At 41.0% G+C, this 25,489-nt stretch overlaps 1 protein-coding gene across 1 annotated transcript; it reads left to right on the top strand.

The window, feature by feature from the left end:
• The first annotated feature begins 13,553 nt into the window (after positions 1-13,553).
• On the top strand, positions 13,554-24,012 carry creb1b (cAMP responsive element binding protein 1b). Its single transcript, XM_084361317.1, has 9 exons — positions 13,554-13,695; positions 15,894-15,978; positions 18,071-18,183; positions 18,352-18,498; positions 18,624-18,724; positions 19,245-19,399; positions 20,262-20,444; positions 20,619-20,772; positions 20,984-24,012. Exons 2-9 carry the CDS (start codon positions 15,921-15,923, stop codon positions 21,126-21,128), a joined length of 1,056 nt encoding a protein of 351 aa, XP_084217443.1. The 5' UTR covers positions 13,554-13,695; positions 15,894-15,920; the 3' UTR covers positions 21,129-24,012.
• Positions 24,013-25,489: the final 1,477 nt, after the last annotated feature.

Raw genomic sequence — 25,489 nt, 5'->3', positions numbered from 1 at the left:
CTATTGAAAAAATTGGGCAGTGTATTCGCCAAAAATGGTGATTTTTCATTCAAATATTCATGAAAAATACAAATTCCACTAAAATCCAATAAAACCTGCTGTGTCTCATTCTACCAGTATAACAAGACATGTCGGCATTAATTTCGAGTCGATGGCTCAAATGACCTCGGAGCTATTGAAAAAATCGGGCGGTGTTTTCGCCAAAAATGGTGATTTTTCATTCAAATATTCATGAAAAATACAAATTCCACTAAAGTCCAATAAAAACTGCTGTGTCTCATTCTACCAGTATAACAAGACATGTCGGCATTGATTTTGAGTCGATGGCTCAAATGACCTGGGAGCTATTGAAAAAATCGGGCGGCGTATTCGCCAAAAATGGTGATTTTTCTTTCAAATATTCATGGAAAATACAAATTCCACTAAAATCCAATAAAAACTGCGGTGTCTCATTCTACCAGTATAACAAGACATGTCGGCATTGATTTGGAGTCGATGGATGGCTCAAAAGAACTGGGAGCTATTGAAAAAATCGAAATGAAATAATTGAAATAATTGGGCGTTGTATTCGCCAAAAAATGGTGTTTTTTCCTGAAAATATTCAATAAAATACAAATTTCACTTACATCCAATAAAAACCAGTGTGTCTCATTCAACCAGTATAGGACGACATTTGGCATTGATTCCGAGTCAGTCGGTCAAATGACCTGGAAGCTACTGACCAAATCGGCTGACGTTATCATGAAAAATAGTGACTTTTCTTTAATAACAAACCAGATATTCTGCAGCATTAGAGGTGTTGATCTTAAAAATAATTGTCCGCTTCTGTAGACTTACAGTCTACAGTTGCTGTGCCTGCACCGTGCCCACATGCGGGTTAATGCACAGGCTTCCCTAGGCTGCAGTCTCGGGGCCCCATGTGTGGAGGGGTCCTTGAATTGGTCAGATTATTTTTTAGAAATTTAAAGACACTTTAATGGAAAAATTCATTGACCTCCATGGAGTAATAAACAAACAAAACAGCACTGATTCGGCAGACATGGGTCACCTCATCCAATCAAGCTCATAGATTCAATTTGACCTACCTACATCACCAGCCATTACCTGTCAACCAAAATTTTGCAACGGCAAAATGTCTGACAAAAAACCCAGCGGGGTACAGAAGCGAAAAGTGCAGCAGGAGAAAGAAAAAAGGGACAGAGAACTATTAGGATTCCCAAATTAACGGGATATTTTAAGGCTGCTGGATGTCGGGGTCAAGAAGATGCGGAGGTGGAGGACGTTGACCGCGACCACCACGGTTCATCATCTTCTCAAGCTAGTGAGGAGAGTGAGACAGTGGGCACATCCACTAAAGAGCCAGCAGACACATCGGCTTTGACCTCCAGTGTTAGCCACAATATGCTAGCATCCACTAATCCTTCCATGAGTGCATCACCTGTTGCTGGGGGCCGACATAAAAAATAGCCTAGGGGCCCATGACTACCTTAATCCTCCTCTGGCCGTGCCGGACTCAAAACGCAGCCAGTGGGGGTTGCCGGATGACGGATGAGGGTCGTAAAACCGTACCGTAGCCGGAGGCGGAGCCGGAACGCAACACACATGCATCCAGTGGAATCCTTGGGTTATTGTAGTTATTTGCTCATATTACATAAACGAAGTAAGAAGTTTCACAGCTCTGTGCTGGGTCCAAAAACTGGAGACTAAGTCACAGACACTAAAGTTAACTGTCATGTTGTGCCTGTGACTCACACAAACCTACACATACGCTACAGTGGTGAGGCCAGTAAAAAAAAAAAAAATTGCATTGCACATCAGCTCCACAAAGGTTACGTGTTCGATGTGGCCAGAGCGTAGGAATAAGGAGCTGCTTTTGTCTACTTTGTATTTAAAGCAACATTATGTAGAAGTAAGCATTTTGTGCAATGTGGCAACCCCCGCAGCTTCTGAGTGCAACACCACTGTCATGAATACAAATCCCAGGTCTGAAACGATTTGTCAGACATAATGTAGGTGCAAACTACAAACAAAACTCTTCAACACTGTAACGTATTGAAAAGTTGTATCATCCAGCAAGCATGTATGCAATGCTGGGCAGAGTGGCTAAGACAGAGATAACATTCGCACACCAGTCTCGTTAGCGCACAGCAAGTTTTAAGGGTCACAATAATAAGATAAGGATACACTCATTGCTGAAGGTCTCCTCTTGCAGCTTCTCGTGTCTCCTCCTCCACTCCTTTAAAGGTTACAGTGGAAACAAGGACAAGACGGATGGAGCGGACAAAGCGAGAGCATTTGAACATCGTCCTATGTATGACAATTGAATATTGTGTTGGACCCAAAAGCGGACAACCAGACTGGAGGAGAGTTTAAAGGACTCTATTGTGTACTCAAAAGTGCACAGAAGTAGCTGGCAGGCTCCGGCAGAGGAGAGGGGGGGCTCTCAGTGAACAGGTGGAGTGATCCAGGGCTGCTTAGACTGGTGGCAGAGGTGCGCAAGGCTGGGAGGCAGGTGGCAGCTGCTGGTGATCAAGGCTCAGGTCAATACTGGAAACAACAAGGAGCAAACTGGGTTAGAGCTCGAGCCGAGTGAAACATACAACTAGGCAAAGAGGCAAAAATACTAAGTTTCAAGAGTTAGTCCACCACACGGTGAAGTCGATAACAATCTGGACGCGAGTGAAGAGCTGACCAGGGTATTGAGACACGCCCAGCTTCAGAAACGCACCTCTGAAAAAACACAAAGGCAAACAAGGCACCAAGCACAGGAGAAGATCCACATAGTGACTCCAAATCATGCCGTGTATGGAAGAGGTGTTTGAAGAGATGCACTGATGCTCCAAACACACAAGACCCCCTCACTATACACATATCATACAGCAGATATATATGTGTTAAGCATGTGAGAGAGAGAGAGAGAAAGAGAGAGAGAGGGTGATGGCAACCTATAGGCCTGAATGCCACGGTTTGGTATCCTTCAAGGTGACAGCGTTTTAAACTATGTTATTTCTGATCTGTGTGGGGTGTATTGCTGAGCAGTAGTTTTGTCACTGCTCATGAGGTGAACCACTTGGTGTGCATCCTTATTTTTGGCACTTTTATTATATTTATAAATGATATTTATAAATGCTGTTCTTCAAACTGTCACTGTCCAACATGTATTTTGCCTTTTTTTTTCTAATAATGTTTATATTAACACTATGACAGCTAGGAATATCACAGTCACAGCGGCAAATTATACCCTCCACATCTGCACAGACATTAGTGTCTGTGAGACATACATTTCACCAGCTGCTCATGTCCACGAGTGTCTTCGGACTGTACATGCCTACAAGCATGCTTTAGGGTTCTGACAAACAAGAACTAATGTAATTTATTCAGTTTATTGTCAGTTGCCACCCACGTAGTCTAATTCTAAACTTCTAAACCTTTGTCGTGCTTGCAAACACTGTTTCACATTTCCATGGATAGAAGTCGGACAATACTGTGTGTATGACTGATTTAGTGGGACACAATTAGATACAATTTTAAGATACAAAGATACAAAGACACATTTTTTTTTTTTTTTTTAAAGTCAGATTCCTTTAATTCCAGCTTTTAAGATATTAATAATTTTTTGTTCCTTTACTCCTCAATGACAGTAAACAGCATATTATTAAGGTTGCGGACAAATCAAGCCATTGGAGGACATCATCTTTTCATCTTGTGCTTTGGAAAAACACTGATCGACTTTTCATGCATTTTATAAACCAAACAACTAATCGATTAACCAATGTAAACTGACAGATTAATTGACAATGAAATAGTCATTGCAGCCTAAGACACAAACGAGACAAAAGTGCAGCATATTCTACAAATTCACTTGCTGCTGATGCGCTGAGCAGCCATCTTGGATTTTGAGGTTGGGATTGGTGAGGTTCTTCCCACTTCCAGAGTTGGAAATCCAACTTCAGGGGCGTGCCAGATGAAATTTTTAGTTTTTTGTCTCCTCACATTGTTTGTATTATTTCCACTTTATCTCTAGCCACAGGTCATCTCTCGTCTCCCTTTACTGTATTGTCTTTTGGTTTTTGCCGATTTATAAATAGAGTGTCCATAGATCTATTCCTTTTTGCCATTATGTTGTTGTCACTAGCTATCTGTTTCGGACAGCATCACCTGGTATTCTGGGAATCTGTAGACGTCATAGCTTTTGGCTTAATTTTAAGCTAAAAAAAGGCTGTACATTTTTCAGCGAAATTAACACGAGAGGGAACGACCACAGAAGCAATTTTGAGTATTCTGGCAGCGGTTCATATGTCTGTCTAATCGTGGACAGAATTGTGTCAGCACGGTAGCATCACAACCATGTAAGAAACTTTATGTAGATGAGATCAAAATGAAAGAGGGGTTCAAAAAGGGGTGAGGTCTGACCCATGAGTACAGAGTGGGTATAATGTTGTTATCATTACTGAGCAGTCAAAAGTGATAACCATAGCGCACCAACTGTACATGTATGGAACATGAATTCAGAACAAACCTGACAAATGTACACTGTTATAAGGGTCTAAAACACTGGATATATGAACATGGATGTCCTTTCAGACATGAGCTGATGGCCAAAGTATGTTCTTTCTTATCATACAAGTGCAGAGCATGTAGACATGTCAGCTAATGGTTTCTTTTTAATGGAACAGGGAAGATTGTCATTTATTTTTTATTTTGTAGGCTTTAGATGACTCTTCAGGCCTTGCCTGCGTCTGTGGTGTCTTGTTAGTTTGTTTTGCTCGAGCTGATTTCTAAAAAAAACAATAGAAAATTGATCACACACAAAAACAGGAGACATTAGATGACACGAAGCATTTCATCATTCAGCTGTTGTTCTGTTTTTTTTCTTCTTTGAGGTTAGCTCGGTGCATCAAGACCCTTAAATTCAACTTCTCGTATTGCTTTTTAAAGGTTATGACTGACTGTGACTGGCTGAATGGTTTCACCGTTCTTATGTGAGAAGATGCTGTCATTTAATGTTGTGTCTGCTTTCTTCTGTAAAAACACCAATCCCTTTTACTCTGAGACAGGGGGGGAGTGCTTGAAAAAGACAGACAGAGACTCAAACTAAGGTGAGTTGGGTGCACTTCCACCGGTGACTAAACAGACAATGTGAAGCAGCAAACAAACACGCTGTGAAGAATCCACATCCGTGGCATTATTTGAAAGGACAGCAGAACAAAACCAAACCATGTGAAAGGAAACAGCCTGTAACACGGTGAAACATGCTGATATAAGGGTTGTGAGGGAATCAAAGCGCTGTTTTCAGACCTTTTGTGAATATGAAGCTTATTGCTGATGGATTGTCACACCTTCACTTTGACCATTTCCCCTGGCAGGATTTCTAAATTACCCCCTGGACATCCTGCAGTCTTCAAAGCTTTTCAAAGAGCTTTTAGTTTGGCATTTGATTCCCTGCTCTTCCTTTCTTTAGACGTATCTGTGTTTCTTTTCTCTCTCTTTTCTTCTCTTTCATGCAAAGCACCTTGGCTGCTGAAAGGGACTGTTGGGGGAACCCACAGTTATTCGATGGAGAGGAGAGGAGAGGAGAGGAGATAAAGGAAAAATGGACACAAATCATCTGAAAGTAGACAAGGAGGGAAGAGAGGACACACTGGGACAGGAGAAGACATAAAAAAAGGAGAGGAGAAGAAAGAGACAAGGAGACAAGTGGAAAGGACAGAGGAGAAAGGAGGAGGGAAAAGAGGAGAGAAAAGAGAGGAGCAGAGAAGATGAGGTAATGACGGGGGGAACAGAAGAGGAGGGAAGAGCAAACAAGGACATGGAAGGGGAGGAGACGAGGAGACCACTGAAAAGAAGAAGATATAGACGAAGAGAGGAAACAAGGGGTGGAAATGAAAGGGGAGAGGAGACAGGGTGGGAGATAAAAGGGGAACGAAGAGGAGAGGAGCAAAAGTAATAAGAAGTGAGAGGAGGATAGGAGACAAGGAAAAAAGAAAAGAATAGCACGAAATGGGAGAGGAAAAGAGAGGGAGCGCACATGAAAGGAGAGCACAGTTGATAAAAGCAGAAAAGAGGAGAAAAAAGAAAGCAAGAGGGGAGGAGAGGAGAGGAGAGGAGGAGGATGAGAAGCCAGTCGTTCTTTACCCGGGGAGGGGGGTTTGCTCTTCCCTCTCTCCAACTGAGCCTCCTTTCTCAAGGTCAATCACCCACACATACACACACATGTACATGAACACACATACACACAGGCAGGTTGGCAGACGTGGTGCGCACACACACACACACACACACACACATTTAGTTGAGCTCAAGTAGAAAAGACGCCTTCTGCCTGCTTTTCTCTCTCTGACTCTCTGTACAAACCAGCCAAGTCTCAGTCAACCATCTGGAGATAAAAACACCATTCTTCCCACACACACACACACACACACACACACACACACGCACACACACTGTGTGTGTGTTTATGATAATAGACCAAATGCCTCTATTGATTCTTTCTCTTTCTGTGTCTGTCTGTCTTCTCTCTCTCTCTCTGTCTCTCTCTCTCTGTGTGTGTGTGTGTGTGTGTGTGTGTGTGTGTGTGTGTGTGTGTGTGTGTGTGTGTGTGTGTGTGTGTGTGTGCGCGCACTTCCCTCTCCCATTTTAAAATATTCCCCTACACTCCTCTTTTGGTCAAAAATTTACCACTTCTCCATCTCAATAAGTCATTCACTATGACTGAGCTCTAGAAATACATTTTCTCATGATTTCTGTATTTCTACATCTAGTATGACGATCAAAGATTAAAATGTTTGTAGCCGCTGAACCAAGGGTAACGTTTCACAGTTTCTTATGAAGGTGTCATCAACACTCAGGTGTTGGTGAAAATGAGCAGCGGGGGATTAAGTTAAATGAAAATTGATAAACCTTGTCTGCACAAAAGACATAACTGAAACACAGAGGTACTGCTTATGAAAAAAAGGCAATCATGAACATGTTGTGGAATATTAGGCTGGCAGATCTGAACCTGGACAACAGCAGCCATAGAAATAATTTGGGACTGCACCATCAATATCGGCAGGAAAACGCATCTCATTTATACCTGGTGTTAACATGTGATGTGTATCAGGAGATTTTATGTACTGTTACATTATTATTGATTACATTATCATAATACATTTGGACAATGAGAAATGTATGTTAATGCTCATCCTAAAGCAGCACTTGGTAAAGTTTTGTGTTGCTCCACCCTCAATTTCATCTTTTGAACATGTTCCTGTACTGTTGGCTGTGTGTTGTATCCCCATTTCTACCAGATCCTGAGAAATTGTTTGCTACAATGTTTTTTATTCAGCACCCTCTGAACGGCCTCTTCTTCTCCAGTGCTAGAAACAGCTTGGACATCTTCATCTTCTTTTGTGAGACAGAAGAAAAACAGAAGCACTGGTTGTTTCAGTCGCCCGTAAATGACTTAAATGACAAAGCCCACTATAACAACAGGAGGAATTGTGACTCATGTCCTTCAGGGGCAAAGGAGGAAGCGTGATGTTGCTAGAGCCACATAGTCTACTGATGGAGGTGGCTGAGTGGGTCAGTCAAATATTGGGTTTTCACATGGGAGACCACTTTTCACCTGCTGGTTCCTACCAACAGTCAAGGTTGGTTACTTTTTACACAATTGTTCCCTGACCTCAACCCAGTGGTTATTATCGTAACCATGACTACAAAGGTCCCGTGGCCACAATGAAGTCTTAAACCTAACCAAACCTTAATAATAGCAGTGAATCAGAAAACTGTAAGTACTTGCTGTTAGCACACCTCACAACACAAACTCATCCAGAGAACAGTAGCAACAAATATGGAAACTGTGACAATGGCTACACATTACTCTATGTTCAGGTCCTGCAGTTACTACTGTCAGATGTTGGTCCACCACAAACACCCAGAGCAGCTTCAGTGCTCCTTGTCATAGATTCTTTAAATTTCTGAACTTTGTTGGAGGGATGAACACCTTCCAACAGACATGGTGTTTTGTTGTTAGTGATGCAGACTAAGGTGTTTAGATGGTGAAGTCCATAATTCAGATATGTTTTAACCATTGTGTGACCTGCATGGAAACCTCTGTATTCCTTTGATTTTGATTGTTTTCCCGTTTGTATATTTTTATATGCAGGTTTCTCCAGCTTTGTACTACCGCAGTATTCTTTAAATTTCTATTAATTAAGATTTTATTGCAAATTAGAAAATGGTACTCAAGCAGTGACATGTAAGATGTTGAACTATTGTGTTTTTACATACATGAATGTTGCCTAACAGACGACTGTCCTGCATAACCAGAAAACAACTAAAAACCAGCCGTGTTGAAATCTCTAATGGGACATGGGATGAGCCCATCCACCCTCCTCCCCTCCTGTGTGTTTTTTTTTTTGTTTTTTAAACTGGCTGCAAATTCACTGCTGTTCATTACCCAGGCAGGGTCAATTCCCCAAACAATGTGTTTGGTGTCACAATAAAAAGGGTGTTTTTTATGGCGTGTAGCAGTAAAATGCTATTAAACAGATAAAACACTGGCAACGAGCATCAGGAGTATTATAAAAGGAATTGCCTTGATAAACTCCACATATCTGCGTGATGACACACCAGCAGCTCTCTTGTCTCTGTCGCTGGGGAGGAGGAGGGGAGGCAGAGACCGAGGAGCACATGGTCGGAGAGTTTACACAGCTCTACAGCGCCTCCATCTGGAGAGATTTAAAAATAAATGAATAAAAAAGGCTGCTTTTATGTCCTTTTCTGTCGAGGTCTGGCTCCATGTAATAAAAAAGGAAAATGACAAGGGGACAAGAGGGACAGAAAAATGTACTTAAATTCAAATGAACTTTTGACCTTTTTGTGTTTTTGTTGTATTTTCCGTAGAGCTTTAAGCTTTTCTACATCACAGTGATTTGTCACATCAGAATAAGGGTGTTGTATGCAACCTGACAGAAAATTAACTGTTTGAGTATATTTCTACATACATTTTTTAAGACATGTAACGCTGTCACTAGTATAACCTGTATTTTTCAGGATTCTCAGGGGTTTGGTGGAGAATCATGGAGGCCAATTGTGAAGATTAAATTAAATATCCCATCCTGATATTTACGGGATATTTTGTTTTGGTGCTCAGAATTCTAACCCATGATTAGGTTGAATAAAACTGGCTTGAGTTCCATGTTGGTGATCATTTGGTTAAATAAAGCTCTGTGTCCTGAATATCACAATGATGCACCAGATAAATCTGCAAGTTTTTTTTTGTGTTTGTTTGTTTTTTTGGTTTTTTTTAGGTCCTATCAATGTTAAACATTGTCAGGTGCATTTGTATGTTTCTAAGGTAAGGTGTGTATTCCAGTGTACCTGCAGAGCTACTGTGCATTAAATAATCTCATGCTTCCCTCTGGTGGTTACAGTGAGAAGGACTTTGATAGACCCTATTCACAGCAGGGACTTGGCTTGTCACACCATGAAGAAAAACCTTTATTTAAGCCTCGAACATCACTGAGATTTCCATCATTTACAATGATGTTGAGATACGCAAAAATATGCAGCTTTAAAGGGGAAAGATGCACCAATTTAAGTTGAAAAGGTTAAAAAATGAACCAAATTAACAACAGAATGTTGACATGATGTCTGTGTATTGTTTTGCAGAAATTTCTATTTAAGTTAGCAAGCTAACCATGGTGTTCCTGCCTGTCCCGGTACCTGGCAGTGTAAACACCAACACTTGGAGCAGTTCCTGAGCTCCCAATCCGAACAGCTAGCTGCATGGCTAACTAAGCTAAAAGCTACAGTTACCAACAGTTAGTAGTTACTCCACTAATATACTGCCCCTATTTGTTTTGAGTATGAATTTGACTGGTGGCCAATTCCTTCATATTGTGCCTTTAAAATATTTGAAAAGAACAATACCTTATTGAAAACTTTTCCACACAGGTTAAGTGTTTGAGATCATCATATTGAACTGTCCAGGGGAAGTGAAAGTGTCCATCTTTAAGATGTTTTGTAGATATCTCCATGTGCTCGGTAGAGAGAAGCTGGATCCGTTTCTATAAATATCAGTTTTTATTGCAGTTTGGTGATATTTTCATGGTGATGTTTAAATGTAAATTGTTTATCAAGGCAAATACCTACATTAATACTCTCAATATTGCTGCCATCTAGTGTGGATAGGTGTAAACTGTTCAACTCTATATCTCACTCTAGAAAAAAGCATAAACTTTGTCTTGCTTGGAAGAATTATTATTATTATTATTATTATTATTATTATTATTATTATTATTAACTTAAAGCTGCTTTAAATATTATTTTCTTTTCATAATTTAGCCCATTTTCACAAAGCAGGTTTAGTGAAAACTCTGAGTCTGTTAACCCTGAAATGAGGGAAACTCTGAGTTTCCCTCATTTCAAGGTAAGGTGAGGTAACTCAAACCAGAGAAAGAGGGGTAACTCTAGCTAGTTGATCAAACTAACTTAAATCAGCTGTTCTGGAACCGAAAACTCAGAGTTTCCTATCTCAGAGTAGATCAACTCAGAGTTCAAGGTTAGACTCAGAGTTTGTTGAACCTGCTTTGTGAAACGGACCCCAGGGCTATATGATTCACACTGCACTTCTACTAGCCCTGGGTTAAGCAAACAAATGCTTTGAAGCTAAGCTGAACTTTCTAAAATGTTGTCTTACTACTCTTTTTATCTTTAGGTCCGTTTCACACTGGCACCTTAGCCCAGGACTTAGTTGATTTTCTGGTGATGACCCTGAATAGTTTGGGCTAACCCTGATCTGGACCAGGGCCAGCGAGCCCTAGGCTAAAGTCGGGGTCAGCCCACTTTAGAATTTGGCAGCGTGAACACTTTCATTAGCGAAGGTAACAGCGCAGTGTGAAAAGCACTGTAATAGAGTGTTTGGTAAGTAACACATTTCTCTCCTCCTTCTGCTCATGAGGTAAAAGAGACAATAAAGTTTCTGGTATCCCTGCCCGCTTTATCGAATCAGGACAGAGAACTCCGTCAAGAGGCTACTCTGTCTGCTTGTGAACTGCAGAGATTAGGTCACTCCTGTTTACCAGCAAGAGTTTGATAGGGAAAGCTACCAATTCCAGTGCTCCCACTGAGGGCTTATACTACCAAAACACACAAAGTGAGGAAAACTGCTTGAAGAAAAGAAAGAGGCAAAGAGAGCTGCCTTGATAAAGAGAAAGGTGTCGTGCAAGTGTGGTGATGCAGAGAGGAGGGAGGAGGGTGCAGTTTTAAGGCTGACAAGTGCATTTTAAAGATCACATGAAAAAAAGTTGGAATTCCTCAAAAGCAAGTTGTGCAGAGTCAGCAAAACTATGCAAAATAGTGTCATCCACATAAAGATGGGCATTACATTGACTTAGAGAAGAGGGTCATTCATTGTCATTTTTTTTAAACACAAGGGTTTTAAAACAACATAATTTGATAGAAATACTTTGAGTTGGTTATTCACCAGTGATTCCAGGATTTTTGCCAGACAGGGAAGCTTGGTTATTGAGATTGCTCTTGTCTCCTCCCTCGTACAAAGGAATCACATGAGCAGATTTCCAGGCACTGGGAAATTTACCAGTTGAAATTGAAAGACTAAATATGTTTGTTACCTGCTCAGTACTGGAAAGCTTTAAACAGAACGGAAAGTTTGTCTGCTGTGGTCAATTTCCCGGGACCAATGGTTTGTAATGCATTAGCAGGAGTATCTGTATAGAGATTGTTTACTTACTTCATGTCACAAAGGTGTCCAATGGCGGTGTGGTGTTGCAGTGGTGGGCAGACAGCGAGAGTTTCTCAGGTTTTCCCAGGTATGTTCCCACAGTGGTTAACTGAAATGCCCATAAGTGTGAATGTGAGTGTAAATGCCTGCCCAGTGATGGACCCTGTGATGGACCCTGCCTCTCGCCTGATGTGAGCAACAACAGGCTCTAGACATCCTAAACTGTGCTCGGGGCAGAGCATGCCGTGGAGAATTACCATAAGAGCCCCACACAACTAAGAGTGTGGGGCTCAAACAAAAAAACAGATGTTCTAAAAGATAAACCTTCATGATGAATAGTCCTGAGTGTAGAGTTGAATGGTAAAGTTGACAGCACCTCCTAAATTCTTGGCTCATTGGCTGGGCGTGCTGTATTATTCAATGCAGAAAACAGCTAATGTGGTTAGTTATTGTTGTGAGGCAGATGTAACAGACAGCGTGTGTCTCGTCCAGTTCATGTTACCGAGCAAGGTCATAAAATCCAAAATGTGCCCCTGGAGGACCGCTTTGAAAATACTGGGTGCATTTAAATTTTTTTATTTTGTATTACTCGCTGCTGATCTAACATAAGCAACGTTGGCCTAATGTGTGCCCACAATTCAAATCATGAGTGTGACATTATAGGGAAACTTTATTACTTAAAAACAACAACAAACAATAAATCAATTGTATTTACATAGCCCAAAATCACAATCACATTGCCTCAGTGGGCTTTACAATCTGTACAATGAATGACATCCTCAGTCCTTAGACCCTGGATTCGAGTGAGGAAAAACTTAACCATATTGAGAGAAAAAACGGGCGGAAAAAAGATGGAAGAAACCACAGAGGATGGATCCCCCTCCCAGGACAAACAGACATGCAACAGATGTCGCATTTACAGAACAGAACAACAAAATCACAATTTACAAATTGCATTGACAGAATATCTGACAAGTGTGAATCCAAGAGGACGACTGAGCAGGCCGAGGCATCGCCAAGTGGTGCCCGGGCCATGACCTCCTCTCCACTGGGTATGACCATCCAGGAGACCGCAGAGGTAGATGAGCTTCAAAAAGGTTACAATCTCCCAGTTATGCTCCGTCAGTGCACCAAGAAATGAACCAATGAACCTGTGGCAGTCTACTCTGAACTCTTATTGGGCAGTAGCACATGTGGAACTGTATTCTAGCAGAGGTATTTTCAATAGTCTACACCAATATTACATAAGTCTACAAGTAGGCTACCATCTAACTATGAGATGATAGAAATTGTAAATGGTCAGGCCACGTAACAACTCTTTTAGAAAGCCTTTCCCAGGACTATAAGCACACTGTACAGGTGCAGAGGTTTAGATCTGAAACATCTGTCTCCACACAGTGGTGAGAAATGTCATTTAAAAAAAAACACATTAAACTTACCAGATACAAATGGTTACTGAGGATGATTCACATACCTCAAGGTAAACGGTTTGGGACTGCTTATTAAGTCGGAAGTAAATTATGTATTCTTCCTCTATATTTCCTACTTGACTCAAACAAGAGTCATGTTTATAACCATGTTCACCTTTAAAAAACAATTAAAAAACACACTTTTATCACCGTGATGAAGGCGCTCCGTGCCCGTCCTATGTAGCTAAACAATTAATGTTGTTCTCCCAAACATAATTATACTCTGTTAATAACTGCTCATTGTCATGTCGCCACGCGCTTCCCGAGGACAGAGGTGGTCGTAATGATCCGCCTCTCTTCGGTATTTCCCGCCCTTCCTCGTGCACACGTCGGTGCTTTCCGGCCAGTGTCGCCATCTGCTTTTTCGTCCTTCTCCAATCTCCGTGTTGTTGTTCCCGGTGACGCGGCGGAGGTGTAGCCTGACGCGGGCTCTTACGTGTCGGCCAGAATAAAAGTGGAGCTCCGGAGGCCCGGGAGTGACGAAGGGAGTCTGTATCGGTAAGGACGGAGCGGTGTCCGGGGCTCAGAGAGATGGGACGCGGCCGTAGAACGTTGTCGGTCTGGTCGGGTTCGGCCCGGAGGAAACAAAGAGATCATGGCGCCGCGGTGTGTTTGTGGCAGGATGGAGGGAGGGGAGGCTGCGGCTGCCTCAGAGGAAACGGAGCGAAATGTGCGGCTCTGACAGCGGACCAGGAGGGATAGTTTGTGGGTTGACACATGGGGAACTGTGACAGGACTGTGGCGATGTTCACGCGCTCAGCTGTCACGGTGCTATAAAGGACGCAGCTTTATGCGCACAGATTTGCGCCGTTTTTCCCCTTAACGGTGCTTTGAAACCATCAGCCGCAATATGTTCATTTATTCCTGTTTTCGACTTAATTAGATGTCATACAGTTGTAATATTTAGTAGTCTACATCTGCTCACATCACCTCTGCCCGATCGATAATCATCCCGTTCTGTCATTTATTCAGCGGTGATGGAGATCGGCCGCTGCAGGCCGTCGCGTTTGGTTTGCCCGTTGCAAAACATGAACTCAGGCCTGGAGACTGAACACGCATCTTGTGTTTTTTTTTGTTTTTATGCCGTTAACATACGTCGCGTTTGTCTCTCATCTCCCGGGATGTGACCGGCGTGTGCGTTAAGGGGGGGGGGGCGTTGCCCGGCCATGTGGCTCCGCTGTCACACACGGAGCATCCGAGTGATTTTTGAAAAGCAGAGGGAGAAATGTGTAAAGCCAATCATGCAGCGGAGAGAAGCTACGCACAGTGTGAGATCACAGTGAACAACACGGCCCAGATCACACTGAGCACGCTGCTCACACACAGATCTCTGTTGAGATGCGTTAATATATCAGGACCGGTCCAAAGCAGCAGGAACACAATGTGTGAGTCAGCTGCGTGTCTCAACAAGAAGCTTCACTTCTCCTGTCTAGACTGTTAAATCCCAGAGGTGTCAGATGCTATCAGAAGGGAAGAAGTCTATTATTAATACAGTTTAACTACACTTTGTGAAGTTAATTAAAATGAGTTAGAATTAATTTATTTTACTCAAACTATTTGTTGTCTCTTGATAATGAATTTATCATCAGGCCCAGCTCAGACATGGTAATAATGATATTAAAGCCAGAATAGCTTTTAGAGTTTGGGGATAACTGTTGGTCATTTAGGAGAACCTTTTTAAACTACAATGAAGGGATTATAATATACTTATCCCACTTTATATTGGCTAATTAGCCTATAACTGTTTAAGGTTTTTTGTTTTATTTTGTCAACCAAAAGTAGACATGTTGAGAAGTACACTTGATGCAGTCAGATTATGTATTATTATTATTTTCTTGTGACTGGCATCATCCAGGAAAAAAAAAAATCAAATTGAATCATTATATTGACATATTGTTGATTGATACCAATTGCTACTTTTTGTTCATTTTATGTTTATTGCAAGAAGACTAGCAATCATTTTGTGGAAGCAAATGGGTTCCAATGAAGAATAATCATAATAGATTTTTCTTGCTACCTTTACCAAAAACCTGGCTATGCTGGCAACAGTGTAGCTATTTCAGTAGTAATGCATTAATAAAGGCTGAAACTAACAATCGTTTTCAGTCAAACTGCTGCTAATTTTCATGATTCGATAATCATTAAGTCTGAAATGTCAAAAAAAAAAATCTGAAAAATATTCATTGTCAACAGTCCAAAACCCAGAGGGCTCTATGTCTGGCGCAGTGCAGAACAAGCATCGTTGCTTGTTTCAGACCGAGGCAGTTGGCATTTTCACGCCCACGTTGTACAATTGGTATATTAACTTGTGGTCAGCTGTGTGAGGTGTGGTCAGGCGCACTGATGGCGCTCTGCTATCTTGACCAACAAAAAGCTGGTCTAAAGTCAAAGGCGCAGTGTGTTTTCTGCTATTTAAAGAGTGCATTATTGAGACAGTAAGATGCACCTACACAGGCTGCTTTAAGTTATTTTAAAAGTTTCCATGAATGCAGTAATGTCACTGTAAACACATACTGTGGGACATTTAATCAGCAACTCTTAAAGCTAAGGGGTAAAGTCTCCAGAGAAAACAGAATGAAACTTTCAGCTTCTGAAATAAATATTTGTAGACAGGATCGCAGGATTTATCAGCTGCTTCACTCCAAACTATTTTACTGTATGAACCTGGACTGTGTCTGTCATCTTTTGATATGTAGAAGAACACAGAACATTATTTGCAAGAAATGTTAACCAACCCGGTTGACGAATCAGGAGTTTTCTACTACCTGAGGATTGCTGAAGGTAATTTCATTAAAATTTCCTCATTAAAGACGCACAGTGTTTCACCCATCTGCAATTGATCAAAATGATCATTTTTATGACCCGTCCCATCTGATCTGAGGCCAGCACACACAGAGGGACGCTCAGCAGCGCTCCTCCTCCTCCTCAGTTAAATATTAGTGTGTTTTCTTATGTGCAGTCAAACAGAGTTGTTGAAGGGACAAATAATTGGGAGGCGACAGAGGCAGCGGGTCCAGCAGCTGAGGTCCACATACCTGTCCCTCAGTGAAGAGTGCCACTGTTAATAGCGATGCTCCAGGCCCTGGTGCACCTGGCTCTTAAAAGGGAATTGGAGAAGTCGCTGCAGCTCAACAAAATGTATCACTGCCATATACTGTAATTGCTTTGTGAAGACAGGATTTAGTCGATTAACCTGGCCATTAAAAACATCTTTCACACTTCTAGAAAGATGAGGTGGTCTGAGTACTGGTGTGACAGATGATGACGCTTGTTGTTCGTACTGGTGGCAGAGGGTTGTAACCACAAAGGGAAATGTAGCTGTCATTATGAAAAAGTTCAGCGTTTCGAGCACTTATTGTAGGCTGTACATGTCAGTCATAGAGCCACCTCATCTAGACAGACTGTGTACACTGTATCACCACACCTCATTTTGGACTTCAAGGGGCAAAGTACAACCTAAAGGAAAAGTACAAACCAGTAATGATGAAAGCAAAGCAGGAACATAAAACCAGGAACAGCAAACCAGAAAACACACCACGGGGAGACACGGGGACGGGGGCTCAGGTGAACAAACAGAGGCAGCAGGGAGAACAGGCTTAAATACACACAGGGCGGATTGACAAACAAGACACAGGTGGACACAGAAAAAGGCTGGAAATCACACAAAAGGAGGAAGCGAAAAACCACACACGGCATATGAGTGCAGGACTTCAAAATAAAACAGGAAATCACAGAAACACAGACAAAAACATGACAAACTGAACACAATAAGCTCCATAAATGTAAGATTATGGCATCTTGATTGGCGTCATACTGATTTTTATTATTTTGGTTTTTTTAATTTCAGTTTATATTTCAAGTATTACACTGTAAAAAGTTCTATCTTTAGTGACATCTATAATCTTGAAAGCCTTCAAGATCCCATTCATAATTTTATTCATGGTCAAATGTGTTTTCTTCAGCAGGTCACAGTCGCTGAGTAGACTTTGCCTCATTTAGAACCAAGAAAAAACCTTTATGGTATAATTATAGTGTGATAAACTTTGATATGAGTGGTCAGAGGCGTAAATTGAACTTAACGCATAATTAATCATGAAAAGATGCAAACATTCAGCCTCCCACACATTTTCAAATGCCCATAACTTCATACTGAATTTTATGACTTCACTTCTGTGCAGAAAAGATTACCAACTTTCACATCAACTTTTCTTTTAGCAATAATAATAATCATTTTGATAATTTATGATCATCATTACTGACTCAATGACTGACTGTGCATGTCAAAGTGTCCTTGACACGACATTTTGCATGGCAGCCTCTGCCATCAGTGTATGAATGTGTGTGTGAATGTGACAAGTGTTGTAAAGCACTTTGAGTGGTCAGTAGACTGGAAAAGCTCTATAGAAATGCAATTACCTGATCAGTCATTTGGAATGACACATTACCAGGAACTGAGACATTTGTAGTTTCTTTACAGATGTACTATATAGAACCTTCTAAGCACCCCTCATGATATTTTAGATAGCTGCGATCAACATATACAGATCTGTTAGGGATGTTCTTGGAACTAATCCAGGAAATTGTTGTTTTAAGGGAACCTTTGTTACTCAGAGATGGTATTAGCTGAGAGATGGAGGTCAGTATTCTTGTCATTAATGACTTCTTGGCAGCCCATTCAAAATCTTTTTCATGTGCATTTCAAATATGATTTGTCTCTAGATTTCTAGTGTGTTTTACCAAATTTGCTGTGCTGATTTCTGTTTCTGGAACACGATTACCATTGTGTTTACTCATATGTGATACTACAGATGTTGTGGCTGCAGCTCCACGAAAGTTCACTTTTACCAGCTTCTCTTTAACTCTTCATCCCCAGCTCAGCCAATGAAGATGGAGTCAGCAGTGGAGGCTCAGCAGGGGGTGGAGACTGCTGTGACTGAGACAGAGAGCCAGCAGATCACCCAGGCACAGATCGCTACTTTGGCACAGGTAACAGAAAACTCGTGTATACTAAAGAAATGAGTTGCTATTTAGGTTCAGGAAGTGCAGCTGGTTTCCAAAAGTTTTAAAAACACCAATTTTGATGGCGCAGACGTTTGAAGAAATAGTCAGAGTGCACGTAGCAGTCAACATGGTCACATCACTTCTAAATTTCAGGTATCCATGACAACGGGCCACGCCTCAGCTACAGGTCCCACGGTAACGCTGGTACAGCTTCCCAACGGACAGACGGTTCAGGTCCACGGTGTCATCCAGGCTGCACAGCCGTCTGTTATCCAGTCCCCACAGGTCCAGGCTGTACAGGTAAACACACACATATGCACACATATACAATACTAGTTGAAGGTGTTTCACCACAATGTACAGCTCATGATGTTAGAAGGTTTTTTTGGTGCATTTATGTCTGATTTTTGTTTGTTTTTTTCCAGATCTCCACCATAGCAGAAAGTGAGGATTCACAGGAGTCAGTAGACAGTGTGACCGACTCTCAGAAGCGCAGAGAGATTCTGTCACGACGCCCCTCATACAGGTAGAGTGTGTGTGTGTGTGTGTGTTGTGTGTAGGAGACCACTAACACCACCATGATGTCCCATAAATACAAAATTTTACACTTAGTTAAAATTTTAAAGGTTACTTGTTACTTTTTTTATCTGCATCTATAACTGCTTAGGGTGAAAACTGCATTTTTTTTGCCATTGCAAACACAAATTCATATTTTGTCTTTGTCTTTTTCAAACTTGCTGATTGAGCACAAAAGTGCAATTCTTTTTCATTTGCTCCCCTTTTTGTACCAAGTTTGTGTAGCATTTTTTGTAGTAGTAGTAGTATAGCAAACCTGGCGAACATGGCGAAGTATCTTATGATCTAAAACTCTAGGATCTAAAATCTGGGGATGAAAATGAGTTTAAAGCAGTGTGCTCTTCTGGCTGTGTGTCAGTGTAAACCAAAACAGTGAGGGTATGGTTACGCTCATCTAACAGTGATACAAAACAGATGCGATATTTCACATGAATAATGTGAAACAATTTCCATGCTGTTTCTCTCAACAGGAAAATCCTGAACGACCTTTCATCTGACGCACCAGCCGTCCCTCGTATCGAGGAGGAAAAGGCTGAGGAGGATTCATCCGCTGCTGCTGCCACCCCCGCAATCACCACAGTCACTGTCCCGACACCCATCTACCAGACCAGCAGCGGCCAGTACAGTAAGCGATAGATAGCTCTGTGGAGCTGCTGGAGTAAACTCAAACCAGTTGTTACTACTACTACTCTTATCGATACTCATCAATTATTTTAATTAGGAAAAATTAATATTATTTATAAAAAAGAATGAATTCAGGACAGGAAGAATGTATTTGTATTTCAAATTTAACAAAATATTGTTTCTAGATGAGCAACAGTGATGTTTGCAACAGAGAAACTCACTAAGTTACTACATAAACTTTGAAATATCCCCTTTGAACCAAACTTAAGATCTACATGAAATAAATAATACTCCTGAAAAGTTTGAAACTAATGTAGAACATAGAAATCAGTCGCAAACGCTCATCCTGTCCTCTGTCGACCTCCCTCTGCTGTTACTGTGAATTCACTGCCTGACAGGTAGAGGGAGGAGATGCTGCTTTGGGCTTGTCAAGGAAGTGTATCTAATGTCACCTTGTTTTGGAGAGCTTCTGCCTAGAAGACAAAAATGGATAAAAATATCTTTAGAACGCTAATAGACAGTTGTGATGAATCTGGTCAATGATCCAGCTATTTCATCTTGCTTCTTTTGTTGAGATTGATTCTTTTCTTTAAGGAAGTAGTAAGTTGTTTACTCGGCGACTGTCTGAGGGAGTATTTCATCTGACACAATAGTTTGAACAGAATCATCAAAATGTGAACATTGAAGGTGTAAGGCATTAAAGCAGTCAAACACTTCTTGACAAATGAAATCATGATGTTTCCTGGCCACTATGAATAAAACACATTTTTGAACAGTGTTTCTTTTTCTTCTCTTTGATTTAATGAACTCTCACTTGTTCCCACTCTCCTTCTGGCAATCTGTCCCTCTCATCAAACACACAGTTGCCATCACACAAGGCGGAGCCATTCAGCTGGCTAATAACGGTACAGATGGAGTCCAGGGCCTTCAGACTCTGACCATGACCAATGCAGCAGCTGCCCAGCCTGGAGCCACTATCCTCCAGTACGCACAGACCAGCGACGGCCAGCAGATACTGGTTCCCAGTAACCAGGTGGTGGTCCAAGGTGAGGGATTTCTGTTTTCATTGGTATCAATGAAGTGGTTGTTAATAGGAATGAAACACCTGATATTTGATTTTACACCTTTGAATGTACCCATTTTATTTAGTTTTGTGTTTTATTATGCAACCTTGCAGAAAATAACTTTTTCTTTCACTCTCTGTCAACCACACCTTTCAGCTGCCTCAGGTGACGTCCAGGCCTATCAGATCCGAGCAGCCCCTGCCAGCACCATCGCCCCGGGAGTGGTCATGGCCTCATCCCCCGCCCTCCCTACCGGGGGCGCCACAGAGGAGGTCACCCGCAAACGGGAAGTCCGCCTCATGAAGAACAGGTATGAAAAGAGGAGGAAGTGTGTCTGTGTGTTTTTATCTCAGTAGTGGCTTTACTGTTGTATCAGAAACTTCCAAATATCCAGGCTAATTCCTTTGTTAAGGGTAATGACCGAAATATGTCTCAGAATACATTATAACAGCCCACCGAAAAGGTCCCAACGGCCACCAAAATGAATAAGACAGACAAACTGTGTGTTATCCCTCCTACAGAGAGGCAGCCCGTGAATGTCGCAGGAAGAAGAAGGAGTATGTTAAATGCCTGGAGAACCGAGTGGCCGTCCTGGAGAACCAAAACAAGACACTAATTGAAGAACTAAAAGCCCTTAAAGACCTTTACTGCCATAAATCTGAGTAGTTGCTGTCCTGAACACCGAGCTGGGGAAAGTAGCATTTCAGTTCTTTTTAAATATTTTTACTGTTTGATTCTGCCTGCCTGGCCCTCCAGTTTGCACACTGCCGGCTCTTTTTGATGAAGTCGCCCCAATCCAGTTTTGTGTACACTACCTTCTCTTCAGCAGGCTGTCAGTACCATCATTTAAAGTACACAAAATCTTTCCAGTATCACTAAGGTCTTTCAGCGTTTATCATCCATGTCTGATGATGGACACTAGCACAGCGCTAACTGAAACTTTATAGTCTAAAACCATCATTAAAGGGTCAAATCAGCTGCTGACAGGGGTCAACATGTTGCTCTGAGAGAGCCTTCTTGTTCTTGTAGATTTAAATACCCAAATAAGTTAGTATAACACTGCACTCATCACAGTCATTTTAGAGGTACTTTGCTGGAAAATGTTGTCCAGTGAGGATGAGGAAATACTATCCCTAAATCTGCGTTAAACAAGAACCTCCCTGTGGTTCAAAGGTGTCAAAGGCTCTTTTTTTTAAGTATTTTTGGGGCATTTTCATGGCTTTATTGACAGGACAGCTTGAGAGATGACTGGATATGGGATGGCGGGGTGGGGATGGCATGCAGTGGGGGGCCACAGGTCGGACTTGAACCCTGGGCCATTGCATCATTGGTCCAGTCAAGTGTTTGCTTTGTCAGCAATAATGCCCAGCAAGTTGTCCTTTAAGCATCAGCATTGTTGCTCTTGTTACCTGCAGTATAAATGACTTTGCCCACCGATTTAAAACAGGTGCTTAACTGTGGGCAAGAACTGTTTATTGCTTCCTGATAGGTGATTTTACAGACACCTGACACATATTTATAAATTAAAACATTCATGGCCATGGTGTAACTTTACATTCACGGTGATGAGTTAAGTTTGACAAGACCCAGCTTGTAAAAAACACTGATTATGAAGACTTTTGAATACGTTGACATTGTGACATTTAAAAATGCTACGAACTGTCGATGTAGAAGGAAGTGGTACTGTGTGTCTCCATAGTCGTGTGGACATTTTATAGTGCAAGTTTCTGCTATTTCATCACAAATGGTTGTCAGAGATTTTATTCCTTTTTATTGTCATTTTTTACCGTTGTTAGATAACGACAGTAATGAGGCAGACAGGAAATGGGGAGGGGGGGTATGACATGTGACAAAGGCTGCCAGTTGGAATCAAACTGCAGTCATGTGGCAGTGTAGTGTATGCTGCCATTCGATTTAGAAATATTAAACAAATATTGTTTTTACAACCTGGGGTCACATTTTTATAATTTTGGCCATCATTCCTGCCAGATATGGTAACATTTTTCTCTCTAGTTTAAAGGTCCAGTGTGTAGGGTTAAGTGGTGTCTAGCGGTGTGGTTGTAGATTGCAACCATCAAATTTTTCACTGAAAGTTGAATATTTTCAACTCATGTTAATAGCATAATTTCTGTTTCCCAGCTTAAATAGCAGCAAATTTGCATTTCTTTGCTTCTTTTCATTGACTTTGGCCCCATTCTCAAGGCAGGAGTATTGCTATTGTTATTCCGCCTCGTTCGTTACAGAGGCAGAATGGGGGGACAGTTGCGTTACACCTCTTCGCCAGCAGAGGTAGTAACAGAGCCACAATAGAAGCGAGTCAACCTCTCTGTGCAAGGGTAAGCCAGCAGCGCGGGACAGGGGAGTGACGTTTTGATGGCGTTCACAGTCTGACAACTAAACAGATCCTTCACTGGATATCGGTCAAAATAAAAGAGAAATGTCCAACACTTCAACCCACTAAAGCAACATTACAAGACCAAACAACAGTAATATGGTAGCAGATAGTGTCTTCGGCAAATTATATGGGGTAAAAATAACAGAAATTTATACATGGAAAAGTTGCCGTCACCCTGTTGGTTTTACCGACTCTCCGTCACATTTCCACCCGAAAAACAGTGTCTGTCCCCGGCATAGGCCCAGGCAGCTGCTTTTGTTACTGGCAGTGATTTAATGAAGGAAAGTCAGAGCAACCCGGTCCGCCCTCCCTACCGAGTCTTCAGTGAACTTCCCCCCGGAAAGCAGCATCCCTCTCTGTGCATGAGAGACAGGGTCCGCTGTTTACTGATGGTGATTCTGTGATGTATATAGAGTAAAAAACATATCTTTTCGCTTTCCATGACACACCAGGATCTCAATCGCAACACATTATACCAGTATCCATATGATTATAACAGTAACAGTAATATATATTACAGTTTGCCTTGACATTTTCTGATTTACAGGTAGAAAAACACACACATGATATGTTATGACATTATGATGTGCACTGTCACGCCTCTTGATTCAGCAACGCCGACATGCTGTATGAAATGACACACTGGAGCGTCGCAGTGCAATATGGTGGACTCCTTGGAGGAGGACCAGCTCCTTCTGTAGATATAAAAGGCTCATTCTACATTAACACAAACAGATTCAGATGATTATAATAAATACATTCATTATTATAATATTATTATTCTAATGTTATATTCCATTTCTGCCAAAAGATCCTCTTGAATTGTACAAACTGGACCTTTAATTCCATTATACAGCAACTCAAGGGGCCATTTTAACTAAACATTTTGGAAGTGAAAACATCCACATATATGTAAAAGTTATTACCTAAACTGGTTGTTGCAGAAGAACACTGTACTTACTGTGGATCTGCACACCAGTAGTTTTTTTTTTTAAGGCAAAGCACAATTTTAATGGATGTTCAGGTGTGTTCATGGTTTAGATAATTGCGACTGTGTTTATAACGCAGCCCTCCTGTGGTTCGCCGTCTCTCCATGTTAGCGATGAGTAAAATGAGTGATAATTTCACTCACTTGATGTCAAAGAGGACAGAAAAGATGAACCAGGTTGCACAAAAATGCACATTTATTGAGTCATTTAACACCAGAGACTTGAGACTAGATATTTCCAAATCCAATTCACGTTAGGTTCAGCATCATCTATTTGTGCCACGGTAAACTGTCAACCAGTCACTGTCAGTTTCCATGATATTTCATTTTTCAATGTGTTACAATGTTGTGTCTGTTTTGCAGTATCTGTTAAATGGTGGTAAAATATGGATTGGACTTGGGATCGCAGGGTTTTTGTTTGAATTTGTAGCAGATCCGATTCTTTGTGAAATCTACAGAAGATTTAGGCTACAATCACACGTGTTTAACATTAATAATCTATGTGCATTCTGTTGAAAAGAGATCGATTTTTATCTTTTTTGTGTGAGATTTTTGAAAAGATCCATGTACGTATTTGTCTGTTTATTTTTTTATATTACTGTACATAGATGCTACAGCATGTGTAGACCTTGTGTATTTCTGTTTATTTGATATGAAAAACATTTCTCATGACTTGTATGAAAACAACTTTGCATATTTGTAACATACTTTAATGTATAATAGAAGACAATGTGAATTCATGTAATCCACCAGGCCTACCACCGTCATGGCAGCTAAGTGTATGAGAAGAGGCCTTTGCTGGATATGTTATATTTCAGAGAGCTATACTCTGTTTAGGGTTGACACAGTGAGTGTTTGTAGAGAAGAGTGAGTCTGTTGAGAGCAGTCGGGTCCACAACATTTATCACATCTTATATATGTATATATATTTTCTATTATTTGGAAACTGCATAGCAGAACCCTTGGTGGCTTCAAACTCAGCCACATATGGTTATGTTGTTAAATGTAGATGTATTTTTATTTCATAGACCTAAGAAGAGATGGCTCCATCAGTAATTTTTTTTATATTTTCCAATTCATCAAATGAAAGCACAATTATTCCTTCCACAGGAAGCTTTTTTACATTTGTTTTATTGTACTTTGACTGTTATTTGTTTTATGAAAAGGCTTAAATAGAGTTATTTAATTTAATTTTGACATTAGATCAAACATTAAGTTAGTTATTCCTTATCCCATGTATAAAATGGATTAGGATTACGATTAGGAACCTGAATTCTCTCTAAAAATAAATATTTGACATTTTTGGGGTAAAAAATAAACTCCAAATTCTTAATAATTTCTCCAGCTCACTGTTGATGTGTGAAATTAGCAAACTCATATAGTTGGAGTTATATCCTGGTAACGATTGTTTTTTAACTACATCAAAGTTCATTCTTGACTTTGGAAATAGTTGTTTGACAAAATCAGTATAACTCAAGGTCCACTTAAAAGCTTTTTCCAACACTTTCAAATGCATCTCTTCTTCAGCAGATGGAGTTCACTCAGCACATTAATCATATATGGACAAGAAATATTAACACAATTCTCCGTTCAGAGATGGGTTGTTTGGTTGAGAGCTCTGTGGACCTTGAGTTAACATTGTTT

This window comes from Pagrus pagrus (assembly GCF_965226575.1).
Source record: "Pagrus pagrus genome assembly, chromosome: 9".
In the NCBI taxonomy this organism is placed as follows: domain Eukaryota; kingdom Metazoa; phylum Chordata; class Actinopteri; order Spariformes; family Sparidae; genus Pagrus; species Pagrus pagrus.
Note: the sequence above shows the minus strand (reverse complement) of the source record. Positions and strands in the feature narration are given on the sequence as shown.